General features: G+C 40.2%; 1 protein-coding gene across 3 annotated transcripts in view; it reads right to left on the minus strand.

The window, feature by feature from the left end:
* Positions 1–22513, minus strand: part of unc5cb (unc-5 netrin receptor Cb) — a 129515-nt gene that overhangs the window by 15556 nt on the left and 91446 nt on the right. Inside the window, exons 5-10 of one of the 3 annotated variants that reach the window (XM_085279614.1) lie at positions 16161–16341; positions 13531–13698; positions 13141–13305; positions 9194–9250; positions 5904–6095; positions 2173–2535 (exon numbers count right to left, since the gene is read on the minus strand). In XM_085279614.1, the coding sequence (XP_085135740.1) occupies positions 2173–2535; positions 5904–6095; positions 9194–9250; positions 13141–13305; positions 13531–13698; positions 16161–16341 (1126 nt within the window). The remainder of the gene's footprint in view (positions 1–2172; positions 2536–5903; positions 6096–9193; positions 9251–13140; positions 13306–13530; positions 13699–16160; positions 16342–22513) is intronic. The other 2 variants (XM_085279615.1, XM_085279616.1) reach the window with 2 other exon arrangements.

Below are 22513 nucleotides of genomic sequence, written 5' to 3' on the forward strand. Positions count from 1 at the left end.
TGTGATAAGCCAGGGCCAACACGGCTGACAGGTACTCATGTGCAGGACATCAAGTCTTCATTTGAGCTTTTCATCCCAGATTCCATCCAGAAAATTATTCTGGATTGCAGTAATCTAGAAGGAAGGTGTGTTTTTGGAGAGAGGTCGAAGGAGATGGAACAAATTCATCTAAGAACCCCAAAGGCCTACTTTGGGGTTCTTATCCTTGCAGGAGTTTTCAGGTCCAAAGGGGAATCTACAGAATCCCTGTGGGATGCAGAAACCGGCAAGAACCTTTCCGTGCATCAATGTCTCTGGAAAACTTCCACAAAATTTCCAGGATTATCTGTTTTGATAACGGAGACGACAGACCAGCTCGACGGCAGAGAGACAAGCTAGCTGCCATCAGGACAGTGTGGGATAAGTGTGTGCACCACCTCCCCCTGTTTTACAACCCTGGGCCTAATGTCACCATTGATGAGCAGCTGATGCCATTTAGTTGTGAAACATATTGCTTCACGTGTAAATGTGTTGTGTCTTTCCACTCACTCCACTTGATTATAACTGATTTATGTTTTTATAACATTTTATAAACCCCCCCCCAAAAAAAAACGAGAAGCACATTATTCATAAATGTGATCTAACAAAGGTAAAGGGAAAAAATTAACCATGTTTGCTGTTCATATGGTTTGTAATTGGGATGAAGTAAACATCTGTTGAGTAATTTAACATAAAATTGTTTGATAGTGTTAATTTGGAAAGCCAAAACTCTAGCGGGTCCACCAGACCCGTGAACACTGGCTGAGTAACAAAAATATGAACACCACACAAGGGTTAAAGATGTCACACATTTTGGGGTCAATTTGAAAAAGTGAGGGCAGAGGTCACATGTCATATGAAGTTTGGATGCAAACTATAACGTGATATTTAGAATCCCCATATATCATTCGCTATATGCTTATACGATGTCAATACCAACCATGGTGGTAAGGAACATAGTTTTAAATAGCTCTATATAGCATTATTATCACTTTGACCTTTCAAATCAGTCTATTGACCTTGAAGGAGAGGTCAGAGGTCAAATATGCCATAATATTTGAAATCTTTCTAGAGGTTGACAGTACACACCGGATTTGTAAGAATCAGTTTATAGTTAAAAGGCTTTCTGTCAATTTTGAACCAATAAATCATGAAGTTGACTTTGAAGACCTTGGCACACGTAAGCCAAATTTGAATGGATTGCTAAGTTGACCCCACTATACACTCCTGCAAAGTTTTATCAGAATTCAGACAGAATGACACGCATGCATGCAAACCCTACCAAAAACATAACCTCCTTGGTGGAGGTAGCAACTTTCTGAAATGTATTTTCTTGCAGAGAGTTGATGGCAAGATTGATATCACTATCAAACATGTTAACTAAATCTAAATCAAAGAAAATCTGCAGCCAGTAAACTTTTCCCAGCATAAAGACAGGAGGAGACGGCCAGCCTGGCTCTACCACAACCTCTAATGTTCACTAATCAAAATAAATAATGTAAACTTGCACTTTTATGAGGAGGGTATTATGTGCCAGATCATTTCCTGGTCAGACATAGTGACTTCCCGGAGTCTTGTCATCACTATGAGACTGGCAGAAATCCAGTGGAGACACCAGCAAGTTTTGTGTTTGAAGTTTCTTTTAATGTTTTTTTAAAATGGGATCTTTAAGGGAAACGTGGGCCGAGATCATCATCACCAGCACATTATTAAGTGAAACAAGAGTAGAGATTTAAGGACACGATGAGAAAAGCTGATGGTATATTTCATTTCCTATCAGGCTATACAATGAGAGGAGTTTCCTTTCAGTATGTGCACACATATAGACATTCACACATGCACATCCACACAAGTGGAGGTGCTATTACTAAATGCTGATGTGCCACTGAGTGAATGAAAAACGTGGCTCCAATCATAACTCACAAAAGACAGCTAATGAGTTTTAAGACGAACACTGATAGAATCTGCTGGAAGTAGCAGATGCTGCTTTTCATGAACCTAAGCTCGTTTATTCATTTTTTAAACTATTTCTTTTTTACATTCCTGCATACTTTGAAATATGCAACATTTTTTCTTGATATCCAACTGAATCACCTATAAAATAAAAATATATAAATATGGAAAATCACTACCTATCTTTGGCTAGTATAGTACCTGAGTTGGGCACAATAAGCTGTCCTCCCTGGGAGCTGAACGAGCCCAGAGCAGTGCATGATGGATCCCTGGTGCGGAGCAACGTCTGGGTCTGTGTGCGCCGGCCCATTGTGTTGTCACCGTTGTCCAGTAGGCAGTGCGGCAGCTTAGGTGACAGTTTAGAGGAAAATTCTCCTCCTAGGTCATCCTGTGGAGTCACTAAGCCTGAAGAATTGTACACCTTAATCTTCAAGTTAGGGAGCGGGTCAAGCAGAGGAGAATTGGTCATGGGTATTTTGTCACCCACGTCATGGAGAGCGTAAACTGGGCCGCGGTACATGGCAGCTGCTGAGGTCAGGTCAGGGGGTGCTGATAGGAGATCAGCTGAAAAGGAAAGAAAACAACATGGGTAAAGCAGAATAAATGTCTTAACACATGTATTGGGAAAGGAATCAGGAAGAAACTAACTTGAAGCCTATATATCCATGAGGAAATGAACTGCTGGCACCAATCAGTGAGACTGGAGCACGGCTTTTTTGTTTTTTACTCATTAGGGAGGTCCACTTCACCACCAAGAAACATTACTCAGTCAGAGAAGTTATAGGTGCAGCTGTGATTTATGAGTAACAGATGGCATCGTGAATGTTCGGTTTACCCAGTAGGATAAATGTTCAATAGCTGGACTGAGTGGGTGGAGCGAGGGTCAGTGGGGGCCTCTCTGTCCTCCAGCTTCTCCACTGTCTCCACCCCCTCACAAGTTTCTAAATGATGCAAATGTTAATGAGAGTCAGAAAAGTTGTTCCAGTAATAAACTAGAAGTAGTGCAAGTACTAGTGTGTCACTGGAGGGCATGTTTTGCAACATCCATCTCCAAGAATGTATGGCCCATATTTTCACAATCTGTATTAGGAAATTAAACAAAATATGCTTCAGCTCTCATTCATATAAAACTGTATATTTTCCTCAGGTTTCCCCCAAAACCAGGTTTCAGATAACCCCCCTCCCCCCTCTTTTGTTAATTAGATTGCACAGGTGCCACGGACTGCAGGATGAAACTGAGACCTACTTAACAAGGGATAATCTCAGCTAAGTGTCGCATTAACGTGGCTTGCAGGCTTAAGCTCAAGTCAAAATGTCATGACCAGCAAACAAGATTTGAGCAAAATATCACAGAAACTCAAATTGCACCACTTCTTGGTAATTAAAGCTAACACAATCATCTCCTAGCACATCATTAATGCCTGTGTCTAGCACCATAAAACGCAAAATCTCAATGATTCCCTTAACTGGTTCTTCTATTCAAACACCAGTTCCTACACCATCTTTCCTACTGTGTATTTGACACAGAGACATGAGAATTTGTTACACACTGCCACATTTCAGAGCAGAGAGCTGTCAGCGGAGATCAGACCTTGTTATAGTTCACATACTCTGTCAAATTAGATCAATCACGCTAATTTTTCTTTGCATGTAGGGATATTTCCCCTGTCACTGTTGCTCCTGCACACAGCACGCGCACCGATGGCAACACTGAAATAAGAGACCCCCCCCCCCAACATTACAAATTCCAATTTAACCCTTGTTTGCACTGAGCACTGTGGTGGATGTGACATTTCCACCCATGAATTATCTTCTTCACAGCAAATTGTGTGTGATGTGCTTTATGCATGCTTCATACAGTATATAGAACATAAATTACAGCTTTTAGTAGGCTACTTTAGGAAAGACAGAGATAAGGTGGAAGTAAAGTGGATCAGCTTATATGATTCCTCCAACACCACTGTTTTTTAAATCACCACCAATTGTTTCTGTCATGATCAGGTGGTTCAAACATATGAAATATGAATAACCCCACAGTAACATCGATCTATATTATAATACTTAATATATTAACTATATCTGTAAAGGTGAAGGATAATGTTAAGGATATATAATCAACAGAAAGTAAAATGATTTAAATATAATGTTATTCATATAAATTCAGCTTCATTATACAGTTTCAGAGTTTGGATTTCTTTTAGAAAATAATAAATAAATGAAAAAGCTTGAATATTGGTAGATTCTTTAACCAAAGTGCCTTCTGCTCGGGAGCTGTTTTAAATAGGCTTGGCTTCAAATTATCCTATACTTTATAAGAGCGGTGACAGAAGCAGCACCTTTAACAAGGGTTGTTGTTCGATGGTGTTTATCTTTTTGAATTGTCCCACATTAAAAAGCTTCGTCTCTAGTCTCTTCATTGTATTTTTATCTCTTCTGCTTTTATTTATTTATTTATTTCCTCTTTCCAAAAGCTCACACTAATCATTTACAACACAGTTACATATTTCTGTCTCTCTCCCTGCTGTCTTTTTGGCCAGTTCACAGTGACCTGTCCTCATGCATGTAACTTACTTTAAGTCCTGCATCAACAGTCCAAATCTAATTACACAGAGACTGGCCTTATTGTGCTTTAATGACTGGGCATAATGTGGCCTCCCATCACAACAGCAAGCATTTTAATAGTTTCACCACGGCTGACGCACGTGCCTCCAGAGTCAGACGTGTCTCAGTGGGTTAAGGTAATGTTTTGAAGATAATGAAGCTATTATTAATGCCAGCACTAATGAAAGTCATTCCATATGCCTGACAACACAGGTGTGTCTAAGGTCGAGTATTACATTTCTTTTAATCTGCTGAACTGAGTCTGTACCATTAAGTAGCAACACCTTTACTAAAAGAGGATTGAATTGTGCTTAAGCTTCAACAATAGCCACTTTCTGTATCTTAATTTTATGGAAACAAAATATTCAGTTTTTAACACGGTTTTTGGGCAGGTTTTGAGGAAACATTTGGCACATTAGGTTCTTTCAAAACTTTGTGCATTTAAGTTTTGCCTCATTTGTTAAATTTATTACACTTCTTGGTAAAATAATAGCTATTTCCATGTGTGGGAACAGCTGCCACAGCAAAAGCAGACTGTCTGATGCAAAAAAGAAGTCATCAAGGAATGCTTGAAAACTTGATCCCATGATTTGTGGGTTTATTTTGCAACTGTTGGGATGCAAGTGCTTGAATATACAACCAAAAAATCTTAAAATCTGACGTGCATGAGAGGCGTTCCAGGAAAAAGTTGAAAAGTTGTCCAAAAAGAACATTAGAGCAAAATCACAGCTGGCCAGTGAACATACAGGTACGAACCAGACGTCTTGGAATAATGTGATGTAGACAGGCGAATCGAGGGCAGAACTGTTTGGTCAGAATACATAAAAATGTTTGGCGCAGACCAAAAACAGCTCACCAAATGTAATGGATTAGGGTTAGCTGCATCTGGGCAGCTTGCAGTGACTGATTTAACAATTAATTCTTCATGATATCAAAGAGCAAATGAAGATATTGTGAGACAATTTGCCCAAAAGCTGAAACTAACAGGATAATTATACTAGTGACAAAAGGAAATCCACTAATAATGGGCTCAAAAAGAACAAATGGAGGGCTATAGAATCCCATTCAAATGGCCTTTTCTTCAAATATCTTGCAACTGAAAGGATTTTTACTTGGAAAAAAATGGTAACATTTTTAAGCCAGTGACACAGTTACGGATCTAAAAGTTCCTTGGATTAAAGGGGGCAACTCTAGGACAGCAAAGGTGCACTTACCTTTCACACAGAAGAAAGTTTAATCTATTTATGTACCGATTTGAGATGCAGTTACATTTTGATATATAGAAAAACCAACGCTCAAACACTCACACACGCCTCTCTCGTATAACTCACCTTTGCGAGCGGTCTTAATGCTGACCGGCTGGAACCCTCCGTTGAGGGCAGAGGAATCAATGATGTCAGAGCTGAAGTCCCGGTGGTTCTTCCTGTAGATGAAGAGTGCCACGACGACGGAGATAACCAGGCACATGATCACTGCTATCACAATACCCACATAAAGAGCTACATCATCAGTAGTGGGGGCCACTGGAGAAGGAGTTTGGGGACGAAAGACAAAAAACACAGACAGAAAAAAAAAAGTCTTTTAAGATCTCGTAATGCTTCCATTTATGACATAAAGCCTTTTTCTCTCAGTATGCAGGACTTGTGATGAAGCCATTATCAGCAGGGTAATATCCTGGTTTACGATTGAGCCGGATATTAATAACTATCTACTGAGAAATAAATGCACGAAGTATAGCTCCAGTCTTTTTTGATTAATGCTGACCTGCTGTGGGAAACACAGTTCATGAAAAAAAACACGAGGCTCTCTTGATTGTTAAAACTGAGGCGAGATAATGATGCAGGCAACTTAGTTTGACACACATCATCTGGCCTTTTTTCACTGTTTGCTTGGACATGTGCGACACACTAAAAGGCACGCCAACATCTGTTCACTATCTTGTATGCGAATGTTAAAAATGGCCTCAGAATTCTTGAAATAATACATACTGCACTGTGTCATGTGCAAGACCTTGATAAAATAACAATGTAATAACCATATAATAAAGTAAATGGTGACAAAAATTCATTTAAACAGCACAATTAATAAAGAAGGCTGTTCCACCGCGGTCCAGTGACACAAAGATTTCTGCTCAGAACCAAGATCAAAAGTTCTGAAGACAGAGATGTCGATGTTTTCATCTTCAAATTACCATGCTCTGTGCTGAAGTTCAGAGTCTGTCTCTGTTTTTGTTCTTACACACTGCAGATAAGATCTAGACATGGCTCACATTTCTCAAATTGTCTTTCATCTCCGTCTCCCTCCCAGAGACTTTCTGTCCACTATCCAGCTGGAGAAGCCTCAGTGATTAGTAGGCCTGGCATGGATATATGTGCCTTTTAGAAATACAGACTCAGACGGGCTCTCATTAAAGATCAAACCTTTTAATGGATGCCTACTGACAGTCTGAACTCTCTTTGGTGTTTGATAAGGAATGTCCTTCACTGTCACCAAGTTGACAAATGGGGGTGAAGCTCTTATGTGGAGGACACGAAATGTCAAAAAGGCATGTATGAGCATGTATGCATGTATTGTTCAACACATGCATGGACATTGCACAAGTGAAGTCATTGTCCAAAGAAAGACAAACGCCAAAGCAAATGCTTACAAACACACTCTTATCAACAGGAGAACAAAAAGGTGTTGTGATCGGGCAGACACAACAATTTTTGAGATGATGTGTGTGTTGAAATTGCACAATATCTGCACCAGTAGATGGCAGTGTCACCCATAAATCCATACAGGGCGCTTTGAAGACGTGCATGATGGCTGAGCATTTGTGTCTCAGGGATACAGAAGGCACTCAGTCTGTGTCTCTTGTGTTCTCGCGCACAAAGGAGGATAAAGGAGCGGAGCGAATGGAAACCAAGAGCAGAGTGCTTTCGTGACAAGTGAAAGTCACGCGTTGTGTCATTTTAATCACATACTTCCTTTCTGGCTTCATTTCCAGTAACTTATGGTTTGATTTTTATTCCATAAAAAGGATTTCAATGTAATTAAATAAGTCCACTATTCAACACTTATTTAAATCATATTACATTTAATTTCTTGATGAATCCCTATTGAATAATATTTAGAGTGACCTCCATTTCAATTAAAGATCATTTCTGTAATTTTTATTGAAAGACTACAATTTAAGTGGGGAAAAAGGGTATTAATATTGTAGTGCTCCCATAGATGTTTTCTGTGAGGAAGGACATGCATGTCCCAGCCATGACTTTTCAGCCTGGAGTGAGACATCGCATTAAAGATACATCCTCTAATCCTTCTTCTAGCACAGACACAAACAGAAAACAGAGCAGGGAGTCAGTGATGAAAGTTTGAAAATGTAATTTCACTGCGTTCCCTCTGCCAAGCTTCCCCGCAGTTATTTAACATATATCCCCTCAGTCGAATAATCTTCTATTCATGCTTTGATGATAAAGGCAGCAACCTGCTAAGTGTACGCATTAAAACGTATCACTTAGATTAATACATCGCTTTGAACATGAGCCATTGTTGGAAAGTACAAGAAATGAAACTGAAAGGGATTATTTGAACACTTCATTCTCAGCGAGGTTGCAAAAATTTACAAAGGGATGGGTGAGAGATGGAAAATAATGCCCCCACCCCCCAAAGAAAATCAGCATAGATGTGCAAATTCTTAACCATAGCACATACCAACAAATGGGCTCTTTGAAAAGGTCACATTTAAACTAACAACAACCCAAAAACAGACAGATTTACAAAGACCTTTAAAACCAAGAAGCAACAGTCTTACAGAGCCTCGCCCCTCACTCCGACCAGAACATTGAGTCAGCCCTAAATTATACATGAAGAGACAAAAATCTTAAAGCAGCCGAAATCCACAGAAGAACTGTGCAAGAACAACCTACAAAAATTCTTCTAGCTGAGAATTTTGAAATATATATATATATATATATATATGATATGCACACACACATACTGAGGATATTTCTATGAGAACTGGTGATATTTTAAAGCAAATGGAGGTCACAACAAATATTATTTTGAGTTTATGCTCTTGCCTGGTAACTGATCAATAAACAATGTTCATTTCCGAAAGCTTTACTATCTGGTAGGTTAAAATGTCTGCTTGACACAGTGCATGAGCTGCTGGTGAGGCAAAGTTCGGCAGGGTAAAGAGCAGGGTCAGCTCTTACTTCGAGAATAGTAGCGTGGCTGTAAACAAGCAGCCTGCTAGCACAGACTCATTACGAGGAAAGGGTTAGGGCGATCAAAACGGATCATATCCTGAGGTGGTTATGAAGTAAAAAACAGAAGAGCAACAATAACTCGCTGGTGGACACAGAAGAACATTCGCAAACATTGTTTTTCATTTTACTTATGGACACGTTGTTGTGTTTTGTTTTATGCTTTTAGTGCAAAATGGCTATTTCTGAAATGTTGCTTTTTGCTAAAAAGGAAAATCTGTATGTAAGACTGCAAATTCAGGTCGTGCACATTAAAGCATTAAAGATGCCTTAAAAAAAAACAAAACAAAGGCAGACGTGACAAGAATGCAGAAATAATGAAAAAAGAACTAAATGGGGGGAAAAAACAAAACAAAACAATAACTCACATGAATTTCCAATATCACTCTTGTCTTTTGCCTCAGAGGACTTCTGATATAAGGAACCTTGAAGAGAGAAGCGGATATGGATAGTAGAGCGAGAGGTATGGAGAAGGGGAGGGAAGAGAGAAAGATGAGGGGGGGGGGAGGAGAGGGATGATGAAAATCAAATTTCCAACAGAAAAACAAACTCAACAAATGAGACAGCAACAAACTCATGAGTAGGAGTGATGGCACGGGGAAGCGATCTTTCTTGATTTGGCCCCTCCTCTCTATATCTGTGTATGGAGATGGATGAGGAGAGCAGGGGAAACATGGAGGTTCTGTAAGAGAGTGGCGCGATCCATCAACTGGGCTTAGTGCCTTAGCAGCAGCAGGACTGATGCTGGCAGGTGAGGGGGATGGTGGGGCTGATAAAGTGTGGGCTCCAGCCGAGTCGGCAGAACCTACAGCCTTTCATCTGTCACTGGAAGGTGGATGGAGAGGGTAGTGCGCGAGATAAAAGGAATGATTATGTTAGGGAAGCAGGAAGTGGAAAAGGGCTGAAGGACAGTGATGTGGAAAGTTGAAGACATGCGACTGAGAGATTAGAAAAATCTTCAGCTAAGATAGGTTGTTTTTTTTATGTGTGTATGTGTGTGTGTGTGTGTGTTTTTTGGCCCAAACTGGGGTCTCGGTTGTTTTTTGTTGTGGCCAGGTTTTTTACTGAAATGAAGTGCAAAGCAGGCTAGAAAGACAGAGCCAGGAATAGTGCACAAGCACACATAATATTCAGTCTCCCTGGGACATCCATAAACAACTATACAAACAATGAAGTCCTTATTGGAAAAGGGAGAGAGCCACAGGCAGACAAGTGGACTGACAGGAAAATCAATGGCCTGATAGATGGGATTGGTGTGTACATGTAATCAGGCAACCGGGATGCCGGGACGGAGCAGGGGGAGGTCGGCTGTTGCATTCAGTCTAACTGATGGCCCATTTGAACCCATCCTGTGGAGTTTCTATTCAGCCCAACCGAGTCTACAGCACAGCCGACATAAAGGCATGCTTCAGTGGGTGGGCTCATAAGGAAACGTCAGCTCGCCGAAGTTTATTCTTTATTGGCAACACAGAGCTGGGAGAGGAAGAGGGAAGCATAGTACAGGAAATCATTGTCTGTGTTTTAACAATTACTCCTTTGAATGTGACAGATTTCCAATCTCTGGGAAATACACTGTCATTTGGGGAAGAGAAAGTCATTTGTCACGTTATTTAAAGGCTCCTTACTCTTCTATGTTTAATGAAATTGCTAATTACATGACAAATAATATTTATTGACATTTTAACTAATCTTTGAAACCGCATATAAAACACAGAGGATATAACTTTATGGTGTTTGGAGGCTGAACTGAAACTTAAGAGTCTGAACTGAAGCTTAGGAGTCACGGCTGTCCTGCCTCTGGTGTTCGATAGCAATGAAGCGTGTCCCCTTGCTGGAGTTGGTGTTCCCCTCTCTCTAGATCAATATGTCAGAGAAAATGTCGTGTCAGAGAGCAGGGTTACCAAAGGCTTGAAAAACAACATCAGTATCAAGAGCTGCAGACCACAGGGAGAGTGCAAAAAAGAGATTTAGACAGGCCAGGCTAAGTGAACAGTGAAAACTCTACATGTGTAAGAGTTGGGAACTTCTCTCTAAACACGCAGAGTGCAACCTTTCTAGATCAATTTAAAGACACATAACTTTGTTAAATCCAACCCCTCCCACCCAGAAAACTCCCTGACAGTCTAAATGTGATAAACAAGCTGCAAAGTTAATTATAACAACTCTTTTTGATGCGAGTCAGTTGTATTTCTGCAGGAGGCAGTGATGGAGCTGAGCACCACGTTCTATTTCAAGGTCTGGTCTATCAAATTCCTTCGGTGGATTTTGGTGATGGACTGCAATTGAAATGATTTAAATAAATTCAAACAACAGAAAATAAGATCAAGCTGCAATGGAATCCACAGACACGTGTTTGCTCAGATCACGGCCCTGCACTAGAGGGAGCAGACCAGCGGTCCAAGGTGAGTTCAGATTGCACACAACTTCCATTCCCAATCATATTTGCCATAACATGAGCTTTCAGATAATGGGCCGTTCTCCTAAATGCTTGTGGAAATGGTCATTAGCATTGACATAAGTGGCTTCACCCTTTTAGCTTCCCCAAAAAAAAGAAAAGAAAGAAAATCAATCTCTGAAATGATCCTAAATCTATATCATTATGGCTTTATATTCTCTGAAAACTAGCCATCAATCTACCAAGAACTAATGCTTTTGGTGTAGGCTGAGTTGCAAAGGGTGTACAGAAGGGCAGGGAAGTGTGGGGTGAACATATGTTGTGTTGCAGAGGGAAATAAAACAAGACGAAGAGAGACAAATAACAGCACATCTGTCACGGCCTTCTTATTGATTTTTTTTCTCTCTCTCTCTCGTGCTTCTATATGCCGTTTACATATGTGCTCCCTCTCGTAATGAGCTAATGCAACCTCTCTCTGATGTTAAAACGTTTCCTGAACACCGTCCTTAGCACATATAGAACATGCGTGTGACGGCAGGCATCTACTTCAGAGGCATACAGATCCACCAGCCATCTGCATCTGAAGATGTAACCTACGCTACACCACATCAACAGGTAGCAGTTTACAACCTTATGGTGCAGCAAAAACTCAGATCTGCTGCACACAGCAGTCGCTAGCTGTCTCAAATTTTATACATCTAGCAGCTGAGCTGCTGTTATATTATTAGTGTCACATCACCATCTGTAATAGGTTATACACACGACAGAGGCATTTGTGACAGCGATTGGGTCCTACACCTACAGAGATGTTTATTAAATAGGAATTTTATGCAACTAGACACAGAGTTTAATTCACTTACTCTGCGATGCTCTCTCCCTTTCACAGACTCTCTCTTTTTATTAAAGGCACAGAATCACTACTAGCACTTTTGGTTTAGTTTTGATGTTTTAGGATGTAGGTGTTTCACCCTGTAACAACATAATACTGCGGCACGCATGCAAACACATACACACAAACGTGCATCAAAGCAACTGCGGCTCGATTCTAATCTGTGAATGTGTTATAAGGCAGAGGAAGCAGGATTGTTGGCTTCACTGGAGTGCGTGGCTGTTTTTAACTTCACTGGAACAAAGAGGAGAAGAAAACAATTCTCCGCCTGCAGAAAAATATCTGGCTGCACCACAAACTGGCTTTAGTTTGCTACTTGAAAGACAAAGTAAAAGCAAAGAAAAAAAATGCTGGTGCATCTGGATGTCTTTTGTGTTTTTTTTTAAGTTATTGTAATACCAAATGATATGTATTTGTTCACTTTACAGTGAACATAAAGGCCAGCTCGGAAAAGAGGGCGAGTCCAAACACGTGCTACTTTGTGGCCTTGTGTTTCCTATCGTTGGACGCAGGAATCCAGAGTTTTTCAGTAAAGGTAGTAATCAAAGCAGTTTAGTCGTTGTGCCCCCTCCCCTTTGTGTAATTAGTGCATAATGACTTATTATTTTCAAATATACCTCCCAAATTCTCAGCTTATGACAAGGATAATTAGTTAGATTGCTTCCTCTTGCGGCCAAGTACTTTTTTTTTTTAAACGTGTACTTATGCTTGCAATAGAACTGACACAGGAAGATGTGTGGTGGTTTTTGATTTTATGTTGCTTTGATCAAAAACGCTTTTGTCTGTTGTGTACATAAAAATAAAGAGAAACAGATCAAGTGCAGAGGACAGAGAGGCGTTTCGGCTTGTCTTATTGTTTATGTATGAGCGAAGTGAAACAGACTGGGTGAGGACAGGGTGAGCGTGTTATGTGAGGATGTGAAACACAGCGCGCAGTGATGAAAGAGCACAGTGAAAGTCCCGGTCAAAGGGTGAAGAGATTTCTTTTGTTGGCAGGTCAGACAGTCGCAGAGGATTAATCGGGTACTCACTCTGCATGCACAGCCCATCGGTGCAGTTCTTAGACTGGAGCACCATGCCCTCACAGTCCTTTCCCCCGTTTTTGGGTGCTGGGTCGCTGCATTCTCTCCTCCTCCAGTGGGTGCACTCTGTCCCACAGGTGGACCACTTACTCCACTCTGTCCACAGGCCATCCACTATCACATAACAGACAGGACAGATGAGGGTCGAGCGAACGAGATGACAAATGAGAAGATGAAGATGAATTTAGCGCGCGAGCAGGTGGAGTGGGTGCGGTGGACGCACGAACTGGGCGGAATTTGTGCAAACGTACAGAGTCGCATCAAATTGAATGCATTTCGTTTATGTGCACCTGAACTCAACACGCCCACGTACACATGGGCGTGTTATCATTTTAATACCTGGGCAGAGAGGATTACACGGTAGCTTCTGGATGCCTTGCCCTTCACAGATGGCACCGCCATTGAGTGGCGCTGGGTTAGTACAGCTCCGTGTGCGTTTCTGGTAACCACGGCCACAGCGGCTGTTACACACTGACCACTCTGTCCATGTCGACCATCCACCATTCACTGGAAACACACGGTGGTAAAACATGTTAAGTATAACTTGATTATGGTCTGTGAAACTGTTAAATTGAATAATAAAATAAAACACAAATGTGTGTGAATTAGAGTGAAAGAACTAAACCCATGAAATTAAAAACTCTGCATGTTTGTTTTCAGTGACCAGCTCATTAATTTGACTGTCTAAGAAAGCCCAGCTCAGAGGTTCAAGTGATTTGCCTACTATATAATGTACCAATATTGTTCATTTTGTTTTGCATTTTGACCTTAAACTATCGGGCAATTACTTTGCACTGCAGACAGACAGTAAATTCTGGTCAGACTGCTGCATTTTCCATTCACTGATTCCCTCTAATGCCTCTCTTCCCTCTCTCATCCATCTCTGTCAGCGACTAAATCCAGCGCGGAGTGACATCAGGGCTTGTGGCTGAGAACAAGTCTGTGGCATTTCAGATGGTGGAACCAGGCCCCTTGGAGTCTCAGACCTTCAAATGTGACATGCTTATGAGTGAAGCCCAAAATATTGGACTCTGGGGGAAGACCCACATTTATTTACTGTCTGCTTTGTCTCCTCCATGATTAAAGGCTCTATCTTCTGTCTTTCGCGCCTCTTTTCTTCTTCTCTCCCTGCCATTTTCTTCTTATCAACTTACTGTTTCTAGTATCTTTGTCTGGGATTTTGCTGGAAACCTCTGGGATATAAACATGCTCCCTTTCCTTCTAATTTATATATCACTAGTATTAGGCATAGCCCTTATTCTCTAGGTTTTCTCACACTTCTTTGCAGGGAAATGTGTATACTTTCATGTACAGTAATATTGTACAATAGCACTGTCAACTTATGCTTCCCCTTTCCAAAAGAGACTTATTTCCAAAACAGCTGAACGACTGTGTAAAATGCAAAAGATTTGCAAAACTATTTTTGTTTCACATTGAAACAAATGTTTCCAACAGGTCTGAACCAAAGGCAGGCCAGTTTAGCACCTGGACTACAGACTTACTACAGACCCATATCCAAAACATGTACATACTGTTTAGCATCAACAATGCAGGTCACATATACCATGTGCACTAATGTTCCCCCCATACCATTTCTGATACTGATACTCTTAAGCTGTGCACCGGCCACAAGACCACCATCCTTCTCACCTTCAGCTCATCGCCCACAGGATGAGGCAGAGAGAAATCTGCAGCGTTTCTGGATCTTATTTTTATACCATTTGTTTTTATTTGCAGAGGTTTTCAGAAGTGTTTCTGAACTCAAGCTGTGTTTTCCACTTTTCCACTACAGAATCATATCTGGTGCCACATGAGCAGCCAAAGGACACAGCCATTCGATAACAATTTGCAGACTTTACCCTGGTGTGCTGAGATTTATCCAAATTCTCTGAATCCTTTAATGATATTACAGTATATACAACAAATGATACAATCCCCAAACTGAAACACTGCAGATTAACTGAACAGATTGTAAGAGGTTACTCCAGGGGGTCCTGATTCTCTTTTTAGCAGCATTAAACAACTGTTTTTTGTTGGCCTATCCAATATTTTGACATGTTCAGCTTTTTCTTTTAGATGAATATAGTGTTTAACTGATTTATAGGTCAGTGCAATCTCTTTCACACTTAAGACAGAGTCCCAGCCTTTTTAGGAAATCAGGGTATACACGAATGCTTGTGTAGTCCTCTTTGGAAAGGAAAAGGACAGGCTGACATCAAAGTGCTTTTTTGACACTTGGCTCTAATATACTCTGCTAGTAACATGAAATTCTTGAGGAGACACTTGTCTCACTGCCTTCCTATTATAATACTGAACCTGAAAGAGGGCAGTTGTTTTATTATTCCCTTTTAGAGTTAAATTGGCAAAGCCATGAAAAGTTCTATCAAGCACAGGATGAACTCTGCTGGCCTCAGTTAAATGAGCTATCAAGCCAGTAGTCATTTCTACAGAAAAAAAGAACAATGTCTGAGGTTCAAAGGAACATTTGCTTCACGTGTCATTTGTTCTGTCTTAAGTAGCCTCCAGCAGCTGTTGAAGTTTAACGTCAGAACCGTGCTGTGCAATAACAGTCATGTTAGCTGATGTTAGAGAGACAGTGCGCGAGGCTGCGTGAAACCACAGCAGGGGTCTCTTTAAGTACAGCTCAGCCACATCAGCACCTCTGCAGATCAAAAAAGAGAAAAAAAACAAATCTTCCATTCCTTGCACACCTTCTGGTAGGAACAAAATGAGTGAATGTTACACGCTGCATGAGAGAGAGAGGGGGAGATTTAAAGTATGCAGAGTGACTTTGAAATTTGTTTTTACTTTGAGCCGAGCTGAACTTCATAAAGGAAGTTTCCTCAACACCAGTGTCTCACTTTACTAATCAGCCGTGTGGTTGGTAAGAACAATGAGCTGGTCAGACACATGTAAACTACTTTGAATCGAATTGTATTAACGTGTAGAAAGGTAAGACTGTAGGTTACCATAGACAATAACTGTGGCAGTTGTGCTGCGTCTTTTCGCCACAATGTTCTTTGCCACACAGGTGTAGTTGGCCGTGTCAGAGAGGCGAGCCTGTTTAATAATGAGGTTGTGGTCGATGGTGATGTAGAAGTTTCTGTCGTCTGCAGGGTCGATAACCTCCTCGTTCTTAAGCCACTCCACCTACAAAAAAACCAAACAAAGGAAATCAGGAATGTGAAAGTGAGAAAGAAAACTGCGAGCTTGGAGGCAACAGAAATGCATTTTTTTTTTTTTTTAAAAAAGGAGGATGTGAAAGGAGATATAAGACAGTTTGACCTCATTAAATTGTACCAAAAATCAAAGTGAAGTGTTTAAACAGTGATGGTTTTTGTGTAGTTTCTGTCTAACCTCTCAAATAACTGTGAGTGCCAGGATTACTATGTTTACTCTGAGGTCCTGCTACAAAAAGTCAATAGCTATCATGCTCTTTTTATTCTCCCCCTAGAACAAAGCTTAAAGCTGTCAGACAACAGAGACAAGAAAACTCTCCAGAATTCCTCAGGCTGAGAAGCTCTCTGACCTTTTCTTTTGAGTTTCATTTTTCCAAATGAAACTGATATTGCACTCCAGGCACTATCGCGGAACAGAAGATCATTTGGAGGCTTTATTTGCTGTAATTCACCGAGATCCCTTTTCTCTCTTCAAGAAGAGAGAAAAGAAAAACATGTGCCGCCTCACAGTCCGCAGCCAGTTTGATTCAAAATATTTCCTGGTTCTCTGGTTTTCTTCAAAGAAACTGTCCAGTGATGAAGAGGCCTGGCAAACAGCTAACTTCCTGTGCATTGTGATAGCCCATGAGTAACAGGGCCTGATAAGAGATAAGACACCAAGGAGGACTACAGAGAAAGATAAGCAGGATGTTTATAAAGGGGCTTTCTCATGAGAGATAGAATATCGCAAAAAGTAGGGCAATAACCTGATATGAGACTGGCCAAGACAAAACAGTCACTGTTGTTTTTGAATTTCTTAGGCAACAACACAGAAACAGCATTTTGTGCTGTGAAAACGTAGAATACACTGGCCATTGTTGTAAGACCGGCATTGTTAGGAGTTTCTCAAAAGAGAATACAGACCCACTATGACATGCACTGGGATATCAGCATCACCGGCATCGCACCTCAGCAAGACTACCTGCTCTTTCTTTTTCTAGTTTTTGCTATGTAAAGTTTATCTTATCTTAAAATACAGACTTTAAATACTTCCTTTCACAGTTAATTCTCAGTAAACAAGTCCCAAATTGTTGCATACAACACATCAACAGGCACTTATCCCCATCACACACTTACATCGGAAAAAAGACGGGGTTTAAAACACAATATCAACTGAGCATTTCAGTGAACCACTGTAAGCTTAATGTATATTCACTGTTCATTTGGTGCTTATGAATTTCTTCCTCTATAAACACGTATCAGTCGAATCAATCTCACAGAGCCACGAGGGACGCAGTTCCATCACTTGCCGTCTATTAAATATAACTAAACATTTCTCTCCCTTGAGAACAAAGTGCAGCATGACAGACTGTATATTGCAATATATAGGAGATAGATCATTCACAGATACATCATTATTTAAAAAATAATAATTTCTGCAAGGAACTCATGCAAAAAGAAATGTTTTATGTTAACCTAGTTCATTAGACTTCTGTCTAGATCATTAATAAAAACAGAGTTTACATATACATATACACACGCACACACACACACACACACACACACACACTTATCCAGCAGGGTAACACATCATGTCATTCAGATCCATTCATGTGTTCACTCTATTCAAATGTCCTTTACAATCACCAGATCTCAATCCAATAGATCACCTTTGCAATGTGGTAGAACAGCAGATTTACATCATGGATGTACAGCTGCTGAATCTGCAGGAACTGTGCAAGAATTAGGACAGATTGAGGGTAAAAAGGGGTCCAATCTGGTACTAGCAAGGTGTACCTAATCAAGTGGCTGGTGAGTGTTTATAGTTAGTTGTTTCCTGCTATTGAGCTGTCTTCTTTAAATTATTTTGACAGCAGCTCAGGTGTCAGTCAGACATCTTCTACAAAGTTTCTCTTATTTTATACCGACACAACTAAGTCACATATGCTGTGTACATTACCACGATTTCACTACAAAGAAGGCAATAACAAACTGTAACTGTAAAAATATAACAAGAAGGTTTATATTCTATACATATGTATAGAATTCTACGTATATTTATATATGTAGAACTGACTAATTTAAGTGCAGGCATCAGGAGAGTTACTGAGTACGGGTCCCATACATTTTCTGTACATGTGTGTGTCACCCTCAGTCTTTAATAATGAATAAAACATTTCCAGCACTACCAGAAAGAAGGACCCCTATGTTCAGAGAACAAAGATTTGACAGTGATCTGATTGCCACTTTTTGTCTTTTGTTCCCACACACAAGCAATACCAAAAGCAAACAATCTAATGATGCAAACAGGAGAAACAATGGCTGTTTTTTTTTTCGTTGTTGTTGTTGTTTTTGACATAAATATTTTCTCTTTTGGTGCCTGCATCAGTGTGTGTTGGGCACAGGGAATTAAAAAGTGAAAGGTCTCTTCTTAGAATAGAGATTGACAGTTGATACAAAGAGGTGGTTATCCAATTTTGCACCAATCACAGAGGCTGCCTCTTCAAATTTGCTGTGTTCAGATGTCAAGAGCACTTTTATATGAGAAGGTAATTAAAAATTGAACAAAAGCGCTTTTCAGTGCAGATGGAGGGGTGGGAGGGAGACAGAGTGACAAGAAATATAAAGTGGTAGAAACTCATGTCAAAAGGGGGAAACGTGTGAGAGAGCTAAACTGAGCAATGGTTCACCGATTATTTTGTACTGACTATATTTAGGACTCATTTATAAAAGGTTGTTTGGCTACAGGGCTGTGACTGATGGTTTCTTTGTCAGGCAACTGATAATGCTCCGGACATTCGAAAAGATCACAAAAGTTTTAGACTTGGCTGAAAATGCATGTTTAATGTTGTTGGTTTTTTGGTTTTTTTTTAATTGAGGTTTGCTGCTGACAGGTAGCTTAAGCAGGTTTTATTATCAAACTTCTTAAAAGTAAAAGCAGCAAATTTGCACATTTAAAGGATGAAACCATTATTTTTTGGCATGTTCCTTCATGTGATAGGGTTTCTTTGTACAATATCACATATGCTCCGTTAATTTGAAACGTACTTTGAACAGGTAAAGCTACATGTTGCAGAAGAAGATTAGGGCCACTGAAATTCATACACACACACAGTCACACACACACACACACACACACATAAATTTTGTAAAATTCAAAGTGCAACATGCAAGCATCAAAAACTGTAATATTGTGTATGTATATGTATAGTGTGTATTGTGTAATATTGTGTGTAAGTTGTATATGTCGTGAAAGAATACTTTTAGCATGACCTGTGCTTTTTCAGGTGGAAGTGTTTTTACAGACTCTTCTTTGCAGACTGTCTGTTTATGCATATGTGGTGTAATAAGTGTGGCGTATCAGGTGACCCTGAATCCTTCCTCAGTTATGTTACAATAGGCGTAGGCTGCTGGGGGCTTCTCATCATGCACTGGGTGTTTCTCCTTCACTCACCTTTTTTCACTTACTATGTGTTTGTTTATATGTATATCATTAGTTATTATTAATCTCTGGCTCAGCTCAACAGTGCATCTTTTGTCCTGTGTCCCTCTTTTCCTTCCCACTGGTGACAAGTTCTTGCTCATAGGGTGTCATCTGATTGTTGGAGATTTCTCTGTATCATTATAGGTTCTTTACCTTACAATAATACAGTGCCTTGAGGCAACTACTGTTGTGAATTGGCGTTATATAGATAAACCTGAACTGAACAGAATCCCAATCACAGCACGGCATACTTCTGTATGATCTAATCTAGTACCAGTCTTTAAAGGAACTAAGCTACACAGTCTGTATACTAATTGCATATGTGCAGAAAACTTCATGTCACATTGAACTTGTTCAGGTTTCTTTCATGCCAACAGATTCAAAAGACATAAACACAGATACACAAAGTTATACACACACATCCAAATGCTCACGCTCACAGCTCGTTAGCGTCTGATTGGCAGTAAAACATCCGGAGAGGTAATTGGCACATTTCTTGTCATTAACGAAAGGAAATTGCCACATGTCAGCTGCCATAAAGAAAAAGCCTGTCTGGCTGAAGACAGCCAAGTGACACACAGTGAGAGAGTGAGCGAGAGAGGGAAAGTGAGTGTAGGGTGGGGGGGCACGTAGAACTAGGAATGGAGGGGGACAGGTAAATGAGAGATGGTAAGACAAAGAGGAGAAAGACAGATGAGTGAGAAGGAGAGCAGGTGCACATCCAGGAGGGCAGTCACTAGTGTTCCAAAATATATCTAATACATCATCACCGAGAGGCAAGGACGGACAAGAAAGAAGAAAGATGGACGATTGGGGGGAAAATGTTACAAACAAGTGACTTTGGCTTGAAGAAAGGAAGATTTAAGATGAACGAGAAGGGACAAAGTCTAAAGCATGAGGTTAACAAAGAAAAATCACATCGATATTCACAGATCAACATACTGAATTGTATTTACACAAATAATACGGATCGATTAAGAAAATTAAAGACATTGAAGCCAATAAAAGTCCATTGACTTCTTGTGCACGGACTAGACTAAATTATTTCAGAGGTGGGATCATCTGAAGTTTGCAAATCTCGTGCAAATATAAAATGCTGGGTTATTCCACTGGAAAGACAAATTTGTTCAAGAAATGTAGCTTGTAGAAATTTGCATGGAACAAAGGAAATGGTGAATTGGTCAGTTTTTGATTAATTTAATGTATTTTTTAGCCTTTACTTAAGACAGATAGAGGAGAGAAGGCGGTAAAGCAGGCCAAAGGCATGCAGTAAATGGCCTTGGAGCAGATTTGAACCAAGGCCTCAGCAACTGCTTTAAAGTACATGGGTTACCTGTTCAATCAGATGAATTATACCAGAACCCTTTATTTCATTTTTAAATGAAAATCGCAGAAAACGTATTTATAAACCACACCGTGATAATGTCACATGAAGATGCAAACACAAAAAGCTAGGTTTGTATACTAACGTTTGTTCCCATTATTACTGAAAAATAAAGAGGAAGGTTTTTTACGCAATAAGTTGTTTGGGGCAGAGTATTAGACATTGAGAACCAAAAGTTTGTTGCACTGGTAAACACTGGAGGATGAGCTCATGCTGAGCTGCTCTTGGTATCAAAGCATGCAAATGTTTGAGAAGTTTCGTGAACCACAGTGCCACCTTATGGCATTAAGAAAGTGCAGTCAGTGGTAGTGGGGCATGGCAGAGCACATGGTGTGACTAGCTTGTTCTGCTATGGATGATGGGTTTATGTTGTTGCCTTGGAAACTGTCCGTGAGTATTCTCAGTTATTGTGTTTTAAATGTTGGTACAATGACATTTTAAGTTTGGTCAAATTTAACTGAAGCCAAATAACTGATTTTGGTATGGAGTGACTCTATATCCTTTTGCATTCCTGTCAGTGTTAGGGCTTTACACAAAGTGGAGTCACAGTAATGTTAGTATGGGTTTATGCTTTTCTGCAGTTTTACTCATGAAAAGCTTTAATAAAGTCAAGAAAAGTTACACCTTGTTTTATATTGGAAAGGTTCATGAGCTTTGAAGATGGAGTCTCATCACAAGGAGGGACTGAAGGGTGTACTCCCCTCAGATAGGCTACAGCCCCTAATTTTGATAGAGTAAGATAAGCAGCTAAAGAATAATGAGTGGAATTTGATGTGATAAAACAGACAGCAGTATTCTTCACAGAATCGGTGAGAATCTACTCAACACGTGAAGTCTCCACTAAAGATGCAGTTCTCCAGGAAGGAACATACCTGATGTTTAATTTCTGCTTTTGTACATCCATCCATCCATCCAACCACCCACTTATCCATCCATCATTGAAACATCTATCCATCCATCCACTCATCCATGCATCCAACATAATTTGTTTTTTTAGCACGACCACTTGGGGTCAGCAGACATGAGCGCTAAACAAGACTGACATATTGAGATCTCATGGAGTTCATAAGGTAAACCTTTACAGTGTTTTATAGCTGCTAAATGCATTGATATGTTGCGTTATTTTATTTTACATGTAACTCCACGACCTTAGCCTGAATGTCTAAAATCAAAACTTAATAAATGGAGCTGTAGCCCCTCGGTGCACCATTAGTTTTGCTCTCAGTGAGGCATAGCTCTATTTTGAATGACTACCCAGGTGGCCTACGTCCTTTAAACCACCCAGCTTTCAAATAA

This window comes from Mchenga conophoros, linkage group LG7 (assembly GCF_057382185.1).
Source record: "Mchenga conophoros isolate Kocher_MC1m ecotype Shallow Benthic linkage group LG7, M_conophoros_male_GT1.1, whole genome shotgun sequence".
In the NCBI taxonomy this organism is placed as follows: Eukaryota; Metazoa; Chordata; class Actinopteri; order Cichliformes; family Cichlidae; genus Mchenga; species Mchenga conophoros.